The 12,805-nt window shown below is 63.3% G+C and overlaps 1 protein-coding gene across 1 annotated transcript in view; it reads right to left on the reverse strand.

The window, feature by feature from the left end:
• Positions 1 to 5,785, reverse strand: part of AHNAK2 (AHNAK nucleoprotein 2) — a 39,214-nt gene extending 33,429 nt beyond the window's left edge. Inside the window, exon 1 of the mRNA XM_016926824.4 lies at positions 5,675 to 5,785. Within this exon, the coding sequence (XP_016782313.4) occupies positions 5,675 to 5,729 (55 nt within the window). The 5' untranslated portion in view covers positions 5,730 to 5,785. The remainder of the gene's footprint in view (positions 1 to 5,674) is intronic.
• Between the last annotated feature and the right edge of the window lie 7,020 nt (positions 5,786 to 12,805).

Consider the following 12,805-nt stretch of genomic DNA (forward strand, 5'->3'; position numbering starts at 1 on the left):
CCCTGCCCCAGGCCCTCTCCAGACTCTAAGCACGTGCCACTGGCTCTGCCTGGGGCACCCTCCCAGCTCAGATCCTGGACTTGCTCCCCCGCCAGGCACTCAGCACCGAGCCCTCGGCTCCAGAGCCCCTGGCGGTGGGTGCCCACAGCACGGTGCAGACACACAGCAAGGGATGGGGTCAGGCTGGAGGCCCTGGGCTCTGGCTCAGGAGGCCACTTACTGGGAAGGGTAAGAGCTGGAGAGCCATGCTTCACACCCTGCCCCTGTTGCTACCCAGTCCCAAGAGAGGCACACTTGACCACCAGCAGGCGGGTGCTGGGCAGGGCCTTGCTCACCTGCCTCAGTTCCCGGGGGCCCCACCTACCGGACCCCTGGCACCACGTGGTGGGACTCAGTGGTCAGGCAGGTGTCTGATCAGCTGGAGGGTTGGCAAGCAGGGGCTCTGCTAAGCCAACACATCACAGACCCGGAGACCTAGGCCATCCGGCATGTCCCGTGATGCGCACTGCACAGCTAGTCCTGGCTCAGAGCTGCTAGGACCCAGGACCAGCTAGGAGTCGCCATGGGAACTCGGCTGCTGGCGGGGGCCAGGGAGGGCTGAGGGCAGCGGATGGTGAATCAGCCGGGAGGAGGCCAAGGCGTGAAGCTCGGCATTCTCAGGGTGTGTGTCACCAAGGAGCCCGCGGTGCTGGCTCACCCAGGAGCCAGGCCTGCCAAGCAGCAGGAGCAGGGCGAGGACCGAAGGCTGTGGCCCTAAACAAAGGGGCCTTAATTCCACCTGGTGGGGGTGAGTCATGGGGCCTCCTGCCCACCCAGGCGCCATCACCTGACAGCCCCTCCAGCCGGCAGGGCTCACACGGACATAGCCCAGTAAGGGTCCCCCAAGTGTCCCGCCCCTGCCGCATCCCGGGTACCCCCAGCTGCCCCTGCTTGGCTATACCCTCAGCAGCGCCCAGGCAGGGGTGTGGCTTGAGATCCCTTTCCGGACTCCTGCCTGGAACAGCCTGTGCAATTGCCTAGCCTCCCACCACCACCACCCCTGCAGGAAGGAGTCCCTCCGAAGAGCTCTGCAGAGAGGAGGCCCCGATGCCACTCCCACCCTCACAAGCACACACTGGGTCAGCAGGTCCGAGTGCGCAGCAGAGCTGGCAGGGCAGGGACCCGCAGCCGGAGGGGAGGGGAGGGCGGTGGCTGCAAAAACCTCTGCCTGGCCTCTGTGGGGTGCGGGGATGGGGGAGTACCGCCTCCCGCCCCAGCCCCTCCCCACCCCCTGCCTCCTGGGCTCAGCTCCATGTTTCCATTTTAGAAAGTGCTTCTGACTATTAAATATTTATCCCAGCAAGGAAGGCCTTGACTCCCGGCCAGCCGATGACTTCCAAAAAAAGAAAAATAAAGGGAAATCTGGAGGCCCAGGCTGAGTGCAGGTGGGGCTTGGTGGAGACACCCTCAAGCTCGCAGCGTGGCCGGGGATCCCGTCACCCTTAGAGCGGGTGGAGGGGAGCAGAGGAGCATGCCCCGTCCTCCTTGTGTGTCCAGTTAAGCCTCCGCTAAGCTCCCTTAGCTAACCTGGCCTCCACATCCCCCACGGAGCAGCTTCCTTCCCACCAAAACTGCCCTAAGACCTATGGGGCTCCCCGGTGCCCTCAGGACAAAGCCCTCCCTCCAGCAGCTGACGCTGCCACCTCTCCATCCTCACCCCACCCCGTCCCAGATGCACTGGGTTGAACACCTTGCAGGTCCCTGACTTCGCCCTCAGCCTCTGCAGGCTCCTGCTGCTTTGCCTCCGCTTCTTTTTCATGACCAGTCCCGGTCTCCATTGGGCCAGTTGTCCTCCAGGGAGCCCTCTCTGGCCCTTCTGTGCCCCCTAAGGCTGCACTGGCCACAAAAATGGGATTCACATTTGTTGACTGAACAATGGGTGGATCCTTCCTCTGCTGAGCTATGACCTCCCAGGTCCCAGGGTTCCCGGGGTGGCTTTGAGACCCAGAAGGATGGGTGAACAGGCCGCCAGACAGACGGGGAAGCACCCCCACAACTCACACCATCCCTGAGCGCAAGGTCTGCCTCTGCCAGCCGGAAGACCAAGCTGGGAGAGTGTGGCATTTTACTCCTGAAGTGGGTGGCAGGGACCCCCAGATGGCCAGTGTCCCCCACTTGCTGGGGCTTGGGGGCCTTTCCTCCCCAGCACCTATACTTCTCCACACCTGGCCAAGCCAGCCCCTAGCTGAGCCTGAAACACAGAGGCCTTCCGCATAGGTGTCACAAGAGGAAGGACACAGAGCGGGCCAGAATCTAAGGGAGAGCTGGGAGTGAGCCCAGCAACCCAGGGGACTTCCCAGAAGAGGCAGCTCCTAGCCCAGCCCAGGACAGAAGAGCTTGGCCAAATGGAGAGAAGGCAATGAGGGCATTCCTGTTGTAGGCCCAGCCACGATGAGCCCAGATGGGAGTGGGCACTCAGCTTCCTGGGCATGGAGAAGGCCGGGAGGGAGCGGGCTCCTGGGGCATTGGAACTGGAGGCTCTGCGGGCTTGACCCTCCTGTCCACTTCTGAGCCTCACCCCCTTCCCTGAGCTGCACCAGGTGGGCACTGCCTGAGGCTTGGGGCAGGAGCCAGAGGCCAGCAGGCAGCCCAGCCTCCCTCCCTGGTGGTCCAGCTTCTGTTTCCCCACCAGGGAAAGAGCTGGGGTTGTTAGGAACACACGTACAGCATCACTGTCGGTGGCTTCTGAGAGGCCACCTCACTGGAGGGCACTCCAGGATGCCCTCTGCTCCCTCCTCCTCAAGGCCCATCCCTGCCACTAGCGGCTACAGAGGGGCTCCTTTGCCTGCGGTCACCCTGCCTGGTGGGGCAGGGCAGAGCCAGCACCTGTCAGAACAGCATGTCACCGACCAAAGCGTGCGACATTCTGCTCTGGCCCCTAAGAGCCCAGGGAGTCACTGCCTCACTGTCCCCAGCCTCAGTGTCCTTGTCTGCAGAATGGGAATACAGCCCTCCCCCAGTGTAGAAGACCCAGTCAGGGAGACACCAGGGTGGCGACAGACCCGCCCGCGCTGTCACTCGGCATCCCTGGCTGCATGGAGCTAGCAGCACAGGCAGCTGCAATCACTCCTGACCCCGAATGTGAGGTCCTGACCCACATGTGCAGCCTGAGGCCCTGAAGAGGGCACCAGCGAGGCACAGAACAGCGAGACCACCTCCACAGCTGCCCTGCTTTGCACCCTTCTTGGGAAAGGGCCCGGCCATCTCATGACCCCCACCCCAGAGGAGAGACCACCAGCGAGGCACAGAGCAGCGAGACCACCTCCACAGCTGCCCTGCTTTGCACCCTTCTTGGGAAAGGGCCCGGCCATCTCATGACCCCCACCCCAGAGGAGAGACCACCAGCGAGGCACAGAACAGCGAGACCACCTCCACAGCTGCCCTGCTTTGCACCCTTCTTGGGAAAGGGCCCGGCCATCTCATGACCCCCACCCCAGAGGAGAGACCACCCGCACATCTTCGCATGGTACCACCACCTGGGGCCTTCCCAACACGGTGGTGCTTTCTTGGGGGGTCGTGGGAGGTGCTCAGGCCACGCCGGGGCAGCAGGTGCAGGGTGGGGGCTGGGGCCGGGGAGGGGTTCCCTGTCTCCCCAGTTATCAGGGGCCCAGCTCTGCCCCTGGGAAAGAGGCAACCTGCCCCTGGAGTAGGCAAGGGTGTGACACCCAGAGCCCACTGGGAGTGAACTGGCTGGTGTTACAGTCGGCAGCGCTGCGTGGGGTGGTCCCAGCAGGGCCACCAGGGGGCAGCCTCGGCACAAAAGCCGCCCAGGAGATGGCTCCCTGCTGGGCTGGTGCCTGGTGTGTCTGGCAGAGGGCAGGTTTGGACTGGACAGGAAGACGAGAGCAGGGGAGAGTCCGCCCATCTCCAGCCTGCTGAGAGGAAACTGCAGGTGGAAAAGGCCTGGACCAAATCCAGGCTGGGAAAGGCAGTAGTTGGCAGGGTGCTTGTCAGGAATGCACGTTCCTGGGCCGCAGGGTTGGGGAGGGTCTGGGAACCGGTGTGCTGGACAGAACCCCCAAGGTCTCTGATCTTGCAAGTCTCCTACCAAAGCTCCAGCGAGAGCCACTGACCTTATTCCCTAAGAGCGGATGGTTCCGTAGGCTGGACACAGGGAGGGACTGCCCCAGACGGGCTGGGAACCACGAAGCCAGCACAAGCCTCTGTGGAGGCAAGGGGTGGATGAGATGGTCCTGGACCCTGCAGCTTGGGAGTCTCTGGGTGCCCGTGAGTGAGGAGGAAGCAGAGCAGAAAGGCTGTGCAGGGAAGCTGGGGGCAGGGTAGTGGTCCCATGCCTGGGGGCCCTGCCCTTCTCCCTCTGAGGAGGTCGACCTGCAGCCATGTGGGCAAGGCCAGTCATAGTGAAAGAGGAGGGGGCCAGGGGCCTCCAGCCCACCGGAGCCATCATCCTCCCGCTGCTGTGCCCAAACACCTTGGGCTCCCATCTGCGACACCGTGAAGCAGGTGCTGTAGGGGCCTCCCTGCTCTGGAGCCCCCCAGACAAGCCTCCCACCCTAAGTGTGCACCAGACAGGCCACAGGAGGGGCCTTGGTAGTGCCTGCTGCAGCTGGGGGGCATGCCCAGGCCAGGGGCACCCCTCTCACCTGCAGCATTGTCGGCACCATTAGCATTGACCTGTTTTCCCCAAGGAGTGGGGTCCAGCCTGCACCAGTGCCGGCCAGCCCAACCCCCTGGCCGGTGGCTGCCAATGCCCTGGGTGTGGTCAGCTGCAGCAGCATAGACCCAGCGCCCAAGGGACTGCCCCGCCCCCCTCAGCCCTGCCCTCCAAGATGCTGAGACACCCAGGCCCTGGAACCAGGCCCAGTGCAGGGACAGACACACAAAGAGCAGCAGGTACACATGCCGTAGCCTGCGGCTCAGAGGGAGGCTACTGACCATCCCTGGGGGCATGCCAGTAGGTAGCACCCACTTTCCCTTGCCCAGCACTGCGGGACCCTGTGGCCTGACTTTGACCCCATTCAGGCCCCTCACCAGGCCCCAGACCTCAGGCCTAGCCCTGCCACAGCCTCCACCTAGCCAGCGACCCCACCACACTGCCACACAGTAGACGCAGCCCAGCCCTGCCTGGAAGCCCCGGACCAAAGTGGAGAGCCCAGACTCCTGGACCAGCCTGGCTGCTCTCCCCCAAAGCAGGTGAGAGGGCAAGCCTGGTGCAGGTGCCCCGGGTCCCGGCGGCCCCGGCTTTCACGCCCCTTGCAGACAGCAGCCCTGCTCCAGAGTGCGGTAGCACCTCCCAGGAGGCCGCCTCTCGACCAGACAGCGTCCCAGGAGCGGGGCAGGAGCGAGAAGGAGAGACAGACAGGGACCGCGAGTGACAGAGGGAGTGAGCGACAGAGACGAGTCAGCCACCGAGAAACAAAGTGAGCGACAGAGACAGTCTCAGAGGCCGGGAGAGGAGCAGGGACCTACAGCCACGGACAGGTAGAACGCGAGGCACGGGAGAAGAGACTCCAGCGGCCGGGAAGGCCCAGAACCACGCGCGAGTCCCGCAGGCGTCTCCGAGTCCCCCGCCCCCAAGGCCCGCACTGCGCGCCCCTGGACACGCCCCGGCGCGCGCCCTCGCGCGTAGCCCACCCGCCCCAGGGGAGCGGGCTGCAGGCGGGGAGGGGCGCACCGCTGCCGGGGGTTCCGGGCCAGGTGGGCAGCACCATGTGGAAGCAGTCGCACATCGCGGCGGCCAGGCGGTGCGGGCCTGGCGGCCCGTCGCGTCCAGTCGCTGGTCCCGGCTCCGGCGCACCGGGCGGGCGGGCGGGAGCCGCGCTCTGCCCCGCTGCCCTGCGCTGCCGCGGGCGGCCGACCTCGGACTGCGGACACCGCGCGCCAGGCTACCCAGCCGCTCAGCAAGGACCCCGCCCGGCTCCGCCCAGCCCTGCCGGGCCACTGCGGAGCGCGCTCGCGGGCGGTGCCGTCGGCCTCATTCAGCCCATTGGCTGCCGTCGCCGCGGCCCCGCCCCTCCCAGCCAGACCCCGCCCCACCCCGCGCCCCCGGCCCGCCTGTCGCGTCCGCAGAATTAACTTTGGACTCCCGCCAGGGAGCGACCTCTGGATCCCCGCACCGAGGCTCCTGGACTTGCCGCTGTCTTCACCTCCCATTCCGGGGGAGACAGACACTTTAGTCAGAAGCTGGGGTGGGGGGCAGCCTGCGGGGACAACAGGGGTCGCGGGCACCGCAGGAGGTGATCTGGCAGCATAAGGACAAGATAGAATTCTGCAGGGGCTGGTGGGTGGCAGATACGAGGACGCGGCTGAGAGCGTGCAGCGGGAACAGGGCGCCCCGGGCAGGGCTGCGGGGTGGGCGCCGCGTGCGGGAGCGCCCAGCGCTGGGGGCAGTCCTGGAGCCAGAACCCCGCCCAGAGTCATCCTTTCTGCTGATTCTTGTCAAGAGCCTAGGGCCTAGGACACAGCGGCAACCAGCACCCCACTGGCCCTGCCCCAGGGGCTCCAGGTCTGGCGTAGACACAAGCAAGCCTGTAAGGATGAGGCGTTCTGCAGAGCGGCACTGCCCTGGGGGCGGGGGAACGGGGGTCCTGGAAGGCTCCTGGCAGTGTAAGCTGGGACCTTAGGGGTGAGACATGTGCCAGGCAGTGTAGGAAGCGTTCTGGAGAGAGGGGACAGAGTAGCGTGTGTGCAGAGAATGGGGGCAAAAGGGCTGGGGTTGAAAGTTAGGCCCAGTGGGCGGGGGCAGGGCAGCAAGGAGGCTGAGGGGGCTCCTGTCGGTAGGAGGTGCCACTTAAGGCTCCAAGCAGGGTCTCTGAGCGTGGTGAGAGCTGAGGAAAGACTGCGCAGGTGGCTAGGGGTGTTGGCATGGGGCACAGCTGGAAACAGGAGCAGTGGAACCAGGGCCATGGTATGGGAGGGAGTGAAAGGATATGCAGGCAGAGGGGACTTGGTGAGGATCAGAGTGCAGAGGGTGGGAGCCTCCCTGGGATCTAGCTTGGGCACCACACAGAGGCAGCACACCTGGGGGTGTGGACAGGCAGGGCAGGGGCCCAAGGGAGTTCTAAGAGTTTGGTGACGCCTGGCCTGGTGTAGACCCGAACCGGGCATACCCCAGAAGGAATGGAGTTCTGCAGGGATTGTCGGGGGAGGCAGGGCTGGAAGAGACCCAGGAGAGGACCGCCACCTCCATGAGGAGCTGCCTGGCAATGTCCAGGGGTGTGGGTCAGATGCAGGGACACACACACACACGGACACACATACGGATACACACAGAGACACACACACACATGGACACACATATGGATACACACACGGACACATATACGGATACACACACACATACATACATACAGAGATAAAGACACAGAGACACACAGACACACACGGACAGAGACACAGACACAGAGATACACAGGTACACATAGAGGCCCACTCACACACAGACACACACACAGAGACACACAGACACATATAGAGACACACACAAACACACATGCTCTGTCATACACACACACACACACACACACACACGGACACCTTTTCCTGGGGTGGGAAGAGGCCAGGCTGTACCGGAAGGGCCAGGCAGACACACACACTCATAGATAAAATCACAGACTCACCAAGACACAGACACAGGCCACCTGAGATATTTGACACACTCAGGCCTGCATGCATGAACACCCACACCAGGATACAGACCCATGCACATGTATACATACACACAGGGGCACACGCATTCCTGGGCTCATTTGGAGACCACGCACAGCTAGCAGGCCCAGGTGAGCCACCCGGGCACGATGACTCACCCTAGACAGTTCCCGTTAGCCGCGCTGCAGCCACCGGGCAGCCTTCCAGCAGCAGGTCAGACGGACGTCAGAGCCACTGCTGGGAAGAGGCCCTGGCAGCCTCCTGCCAATGAGCCCAGGCATGATGGGCACAACCTTTTCCCTCGTGTGGGGACCTGGCGCAGGTCTTACCCCACCCCCTCGCAGTGTCCTTCTTTCGGGGCTGAGCAGTGTTGCCTGGGGTCCAGAGGCCCTGCACTTACCTCCCTCCCCAGGAGCCCACCCTGCTCTACTCACCTGGAGTCAGTCACTCCCTGGGCACAGGGAGAGAGCCACTAGGGTGCCCGGGTGCATACACCTCTGTGTGTGTCCCTGGATGCGTCTATGCCCCTGCCTGGTCTGCCGGGGTTTCGCCCGCTAGTCCTCTGTGTCTGAGTCTGGCTGCAGGGCCTGGGAACGAGGGGCCGCTCAGGGCACTCACCCACCTTTGTGTCCTCAGCCCCTTTAGGTGTGTGCCCTTGACAAAGTCATGTGGCCTCCTGGGTCCCCATCCAAATGAAGTGGCCCCTCTCCTGATTGTCTGGCGTGATCTGCGCAGGGCTACGGGGACTCCCCTCGGCTTTGCGGGATGGGTGAGGATGGAGCCCTGGGTGGGGAAGCCGAGGTTGCCCCCGACATGTCCCTGTCCCTGGGCTACTACCTGCTGCCCCTGCCTCTGTTTTCCTTCAGCAAGATGAGAGAACCCTCCAGGCCATCTTGGTGGGGGCCGAGTGAGAGCGCAAGTTCAGCGTGGCATCACGGGAGTGTGGGGACCCCACACTTGGGAGGACTTTGCCCTGGTCCTGCCCCTCAGCCTGGGGTGGCTGAGATCTTCCCCTAGCTGTGTCCACTGGGCCTGTCCTCCCCTGGCTAAGAAATGGCCCCAGAACCAACCACAGCTGCCCAGGTCCAGGAACTTCGCCTCTGCCCTGCACGGGGCTGCCCACTTCCAAGGTGGGCACAGACACACGCACGCAGCTGCGCCATGCTCCCCTGTGGCCCCAGAATTCAGGATGGGGTCTGGACAGGGCCTGCTCCACCCGGAGGCCGTCCCTCCCTTCTCCTGCCCACTCTGAGACAGAGGGCTGGTGTCTCTCTGCAGTGGCCTCTGGCTCTGCGCTGCCCCAAGTGCTGGGGCCGCAGTCTGGTTGTGACTGTCGGGGAGCTGGGGACTGCCCCTCCCACCCTCCTTCTGGGGGTCTTCTCCTAGCTTGAGGGTTAAGCTGACAGTGTCATGAGTAAGACACCTTGGGGTGTCTGTCCAGAGAGCTTCCCCACCTCAAGGAACCTGGGGTCCTGAGAGCTCTATCTCACTCCAGATGCCTCTGGGAGGGCCTGCAACTTGGGCAGTGTACCCCCACAAACAGGCAGGCTGCCGCTATGTGCAGTTGAGGACTGGCTCCCCAGAGGCCAGCCAGAATCCCTCCTCCCGCCCACCAGGGCCTCAGCAGCTGAAACAGGGGTCCAGGGTCACAGCTGTGGGAGCAGGGGAGAAGATGAGAGGGGCTGCCAGCCCCCAGCCCGGGCCCTCCCCGCCAGCTGAAGCCTGCGCTCCTGTCATCACGCCCAGCTCCAGTCTCCTCCCCATGTGCCCCTCTGAGGACAGATGCCCAGCTAGGGAGGACCACAGAAGCGGGCCTGGGCTCAGGAATTCATGCCCCCACCCACAGCATCGCTGGACACAAGCCCAGCTCACAGCCGCCCCTGGCACATACAAGGCCCCACACCTGCTACAGGTGTCACCCCAGGGAGAGGGCATCGCATGCTGTCTCCTGTGCACACAGCCTCCACCTCTTCCCTGGACCACTGAGATGGGGACACTGGCCCAGCCCACTGGTTGCCCACAGCCTTCCTGAGGCTGGGTGCCAGGGCCTGGGTGAGGAGCCGAGGCTCCCCAGGCCCTGACCATCAGCAGAGCCGCTGCCCTGCCCCCATGGCCTGACTGGCGCTGCTTGCCTCCACCCTCTGCAGGCAGGGATGCCCACAGCATCAATGATTGATTCTTGCTGCGGCAGCTGCAGCAACATAAGCAAAAATAGCTCTGCTGTGGTCCCTGCCCCGCCCCAGCCACAGCCTTGCATCCAGCCCAGCCTCGTGCCCAGATGGAGTGGTGTGAGGTGAGGTGGGAGCATCTAGGACTGTCTCAGCCACTGCCTGCCCCTCCTCAGTCTTTTATACAGAGATGATGGGGGAGGACCCTGACCAGGTGGGGGACACTTGTCCACCCAGCCTCCCACTCTTGCCTGACCACACTGACTCCTGACCTCTAACCGCCTCACTCTCCCCCAAAGCTGGGTGCCCGTTTCAGGCCTGGGTATTGTCCCCAGGTCCACTTCCTCTGCACCCACACAGCTGGGATCAGGAAATGTGGCAGTGGTGGGGCATGTCAGGGTGCTGCCATCGTTCCACTCGGATGGGTTTCTTCAACCCATGTCTTCATCGGGCTCTCTGGCTCAGCAGTCCGTGTGGGCTAGCCTGGGATCCGAGCAGCAGCAGGTTCCCATGCTGCCGCCTGCAAGCCCTGGCACTCCTGCTGCCAGAGGTGAGGACAGGCACACTCCCCAACTTGCCCTAGGGACTTGGGGCTGAGGATCCCAGAGGACCAGGATGCCTGGGTGCTTCTGGGGACCCCTCCCCAGCCAGTCCTTGCTCATCAGGTGATGCTGGGAGATCCCAAGATGACTGTGGGGCTCTGTGCATAGGTGGCACTTGCCCCAGAACCCAAGCTGGCCCCTTCCTCCTGAGACTAGGGTAGGGAAGCTTGGCTCCTCTGCAGAAGGGAAGGTGCTCCCCACACAGCCATTGCACAGGGCTGGGGCTCAGGGTGAACCGAGGTGGCTGGAGAGATCCTGGGAGGGCCACATGGGCTCCTCGTCCCGACCACACTCCACCTGCCCCCTCCATGCCCCTCGGGAGTCATGGCTAATGTCCCCCACACCCAGGCTTTAATGGGAACCCATCCTCTCTGGCCCAGTCTCCCCTAGCAGCTGGGCCAATTCAATTTGAGCAGTGCCTGCTCCAATCGCCAACCTGGAAGCCTTATCCTCAGCTCGTGCCTTTCAGGCTGTGCCATGAAGCAGGATGGTCTGCCCAGAAGCTGGCCCAAGAAGCCAGCAGCGGCCTAGCAGCCACCTGGGCTGCCCCCACCTCCTCCTGCAACCAGGGTTGGGCATCTGATGTCAAGGTTGCCGCTGCCATTTCCTCTGCACCTTGGCTTCCCCGAGGCAGCACTTCTCAGTGGGTCACAAGGGGTCACTCAGGCATATTAGTTCCCTGCTGCTGCCATAACAAAATACCACCGACACAGTGGTTGAAAACAGCATGTGCGCATTTATCAACTCCAGTTCTAGGTGTGGGCAGGATGGTGTGCCTTCTGGAGGCTTCAGGGGAGATCTGTTTTCTGGTCCTTTCAGCCTCCAGAGGCATCTGCAGTCTCGTATCACTCTGGCTCCGCTTCCATCTTTGCGTCTCCTCTCTGACTCTGACCTTCCTGCTTCCTTCTCAGGACCTTTGTGACTACATACCAGGCTCCACTCCTCCTCTCAAGAGCCTTAATTTAAGCCCATCTATAAAGGGTCTTTGACCCTGTAAGGTCACATATCCACAGGTTCCAGGGGTTAGGATGTGGACATCTCTGTGGGGCTGTTCAACTGCCACACCAGCTCTTCAACCCATATGGGTCATTTTTATCCTCCAACCACCCTGGGAGTACTGTGCTCCCCACGCTCTTCACGTGGAAGCTGAGGCCCAGACGGGGGTGGGGAATTGCAGAGAACGAGGAGAGCACCTCCTGTCCCAGCTCTGCTTCTCACGCAGGCCTTTGGGGTGGGGCCTCAGTTTCCCCACCTGTACACAAGGACAACACTCCTCCTGCCCCCCTCCCAGCTCCCTGGGCCTCAAGGATGGCAAGGACGTGCAGTGGATGAGGGGCAGCAGTGGGAACGGACACTGCCCTTAAGCTGGCAAGACAGGCCCAGGCCTGGTCTACAAACCCAGCCAGCTCCTGATCACCATCCTTAGGGTCACTGCGGTGCTGGGGTGGCCAAGCCAAGGTCCAGTCCTGGGCAGTCTGACCGAAGAGCTTCCATACTGCATGGCCCGGCTGCTCTGCCCCTCAGGAAGGAGCGGGGACAGGAGGCTGGGTCTAAGGTGCAGAGAATGATCTCATCTTGTCATTTGTAAAATTAAATTGTTCTGTAGCTTGGCTGAGAAGGACCAGGGAGGGAAGGGGTGATTCAAGCAAGGACAGAGTCCAGGCAGGGCCCCAAGCCCCAGGGTGGGAGAAATGCGAGCCTGAGGTAGATAGGGGGTGGACAGTAGGTGGCATGGTTCAGGGCTTCACCAGGGCCAGGCCCTCCCCTTACCCAGAGGAGGCAGTGATGGGGGCCAGTCTGGGAAGGCCAGGGAGGAGATGGAGTCAAGGTTGACTCCTTGAGTCTGGGGGTGAGGGCAGATGGCAGAAGGCCTGGAAGCCCGGAGGGGAGCTGGCAGAGGCCAGCCTAGCTTCTTGGTCGTCCAGTGGCTGGAGAGGGGCTGTCCGCCAGCCCTGCTCTGCCCGGGTCTGGCTGGTGACAAAGGAGGGGAGCACTCCATGCGGCCTGCGAGGGAGGGGTGGAGCCTCCCCGCAGCTCCTTCCCCCAGGAATGGGGACGAGTTAGGGGCGGGCGAGGTTTTGGGATTCAGGAGTCAGCAAGACGGACTTGGCTCTCGCCAGGGACAGGTGGGGTCCTGAGGGGCCGTCGCTCAGCTGCACCCACAGAGGGGTCGGCGGCGCGGCAAGTTAGGCTGCGGGGCGCCGGGAGAAGGGGCTGCGGGTGACGGGTGCGCTGGGACGGACCTGGGGAGCTCATCGTGAGGAAGAAAGAACCACTCTAGGGCCAGGCACAGTGGCTCAAGCCTGTAATCCCAGCATTTGGGAGGCCGAGGCCGGCGGATCACGAGGTCAGGAAATCGAGACCATCCTGGCTAACACGGTGAAACCC

This window comes from Pan troglodytes, chromosome 15 (assembly GCF_028858775.2).
Source record: "Pan troglodytes isolate AG18354 chromosome 15, NHGRI_mPanTro3-v2.0_pri, whole genome shotgun sequence".
Lineage (NCBI taxonomy): Eukaryota > Metazoa > Chordata > Mammalia > Primates > Hominidae > Pan > Pan troglodytes.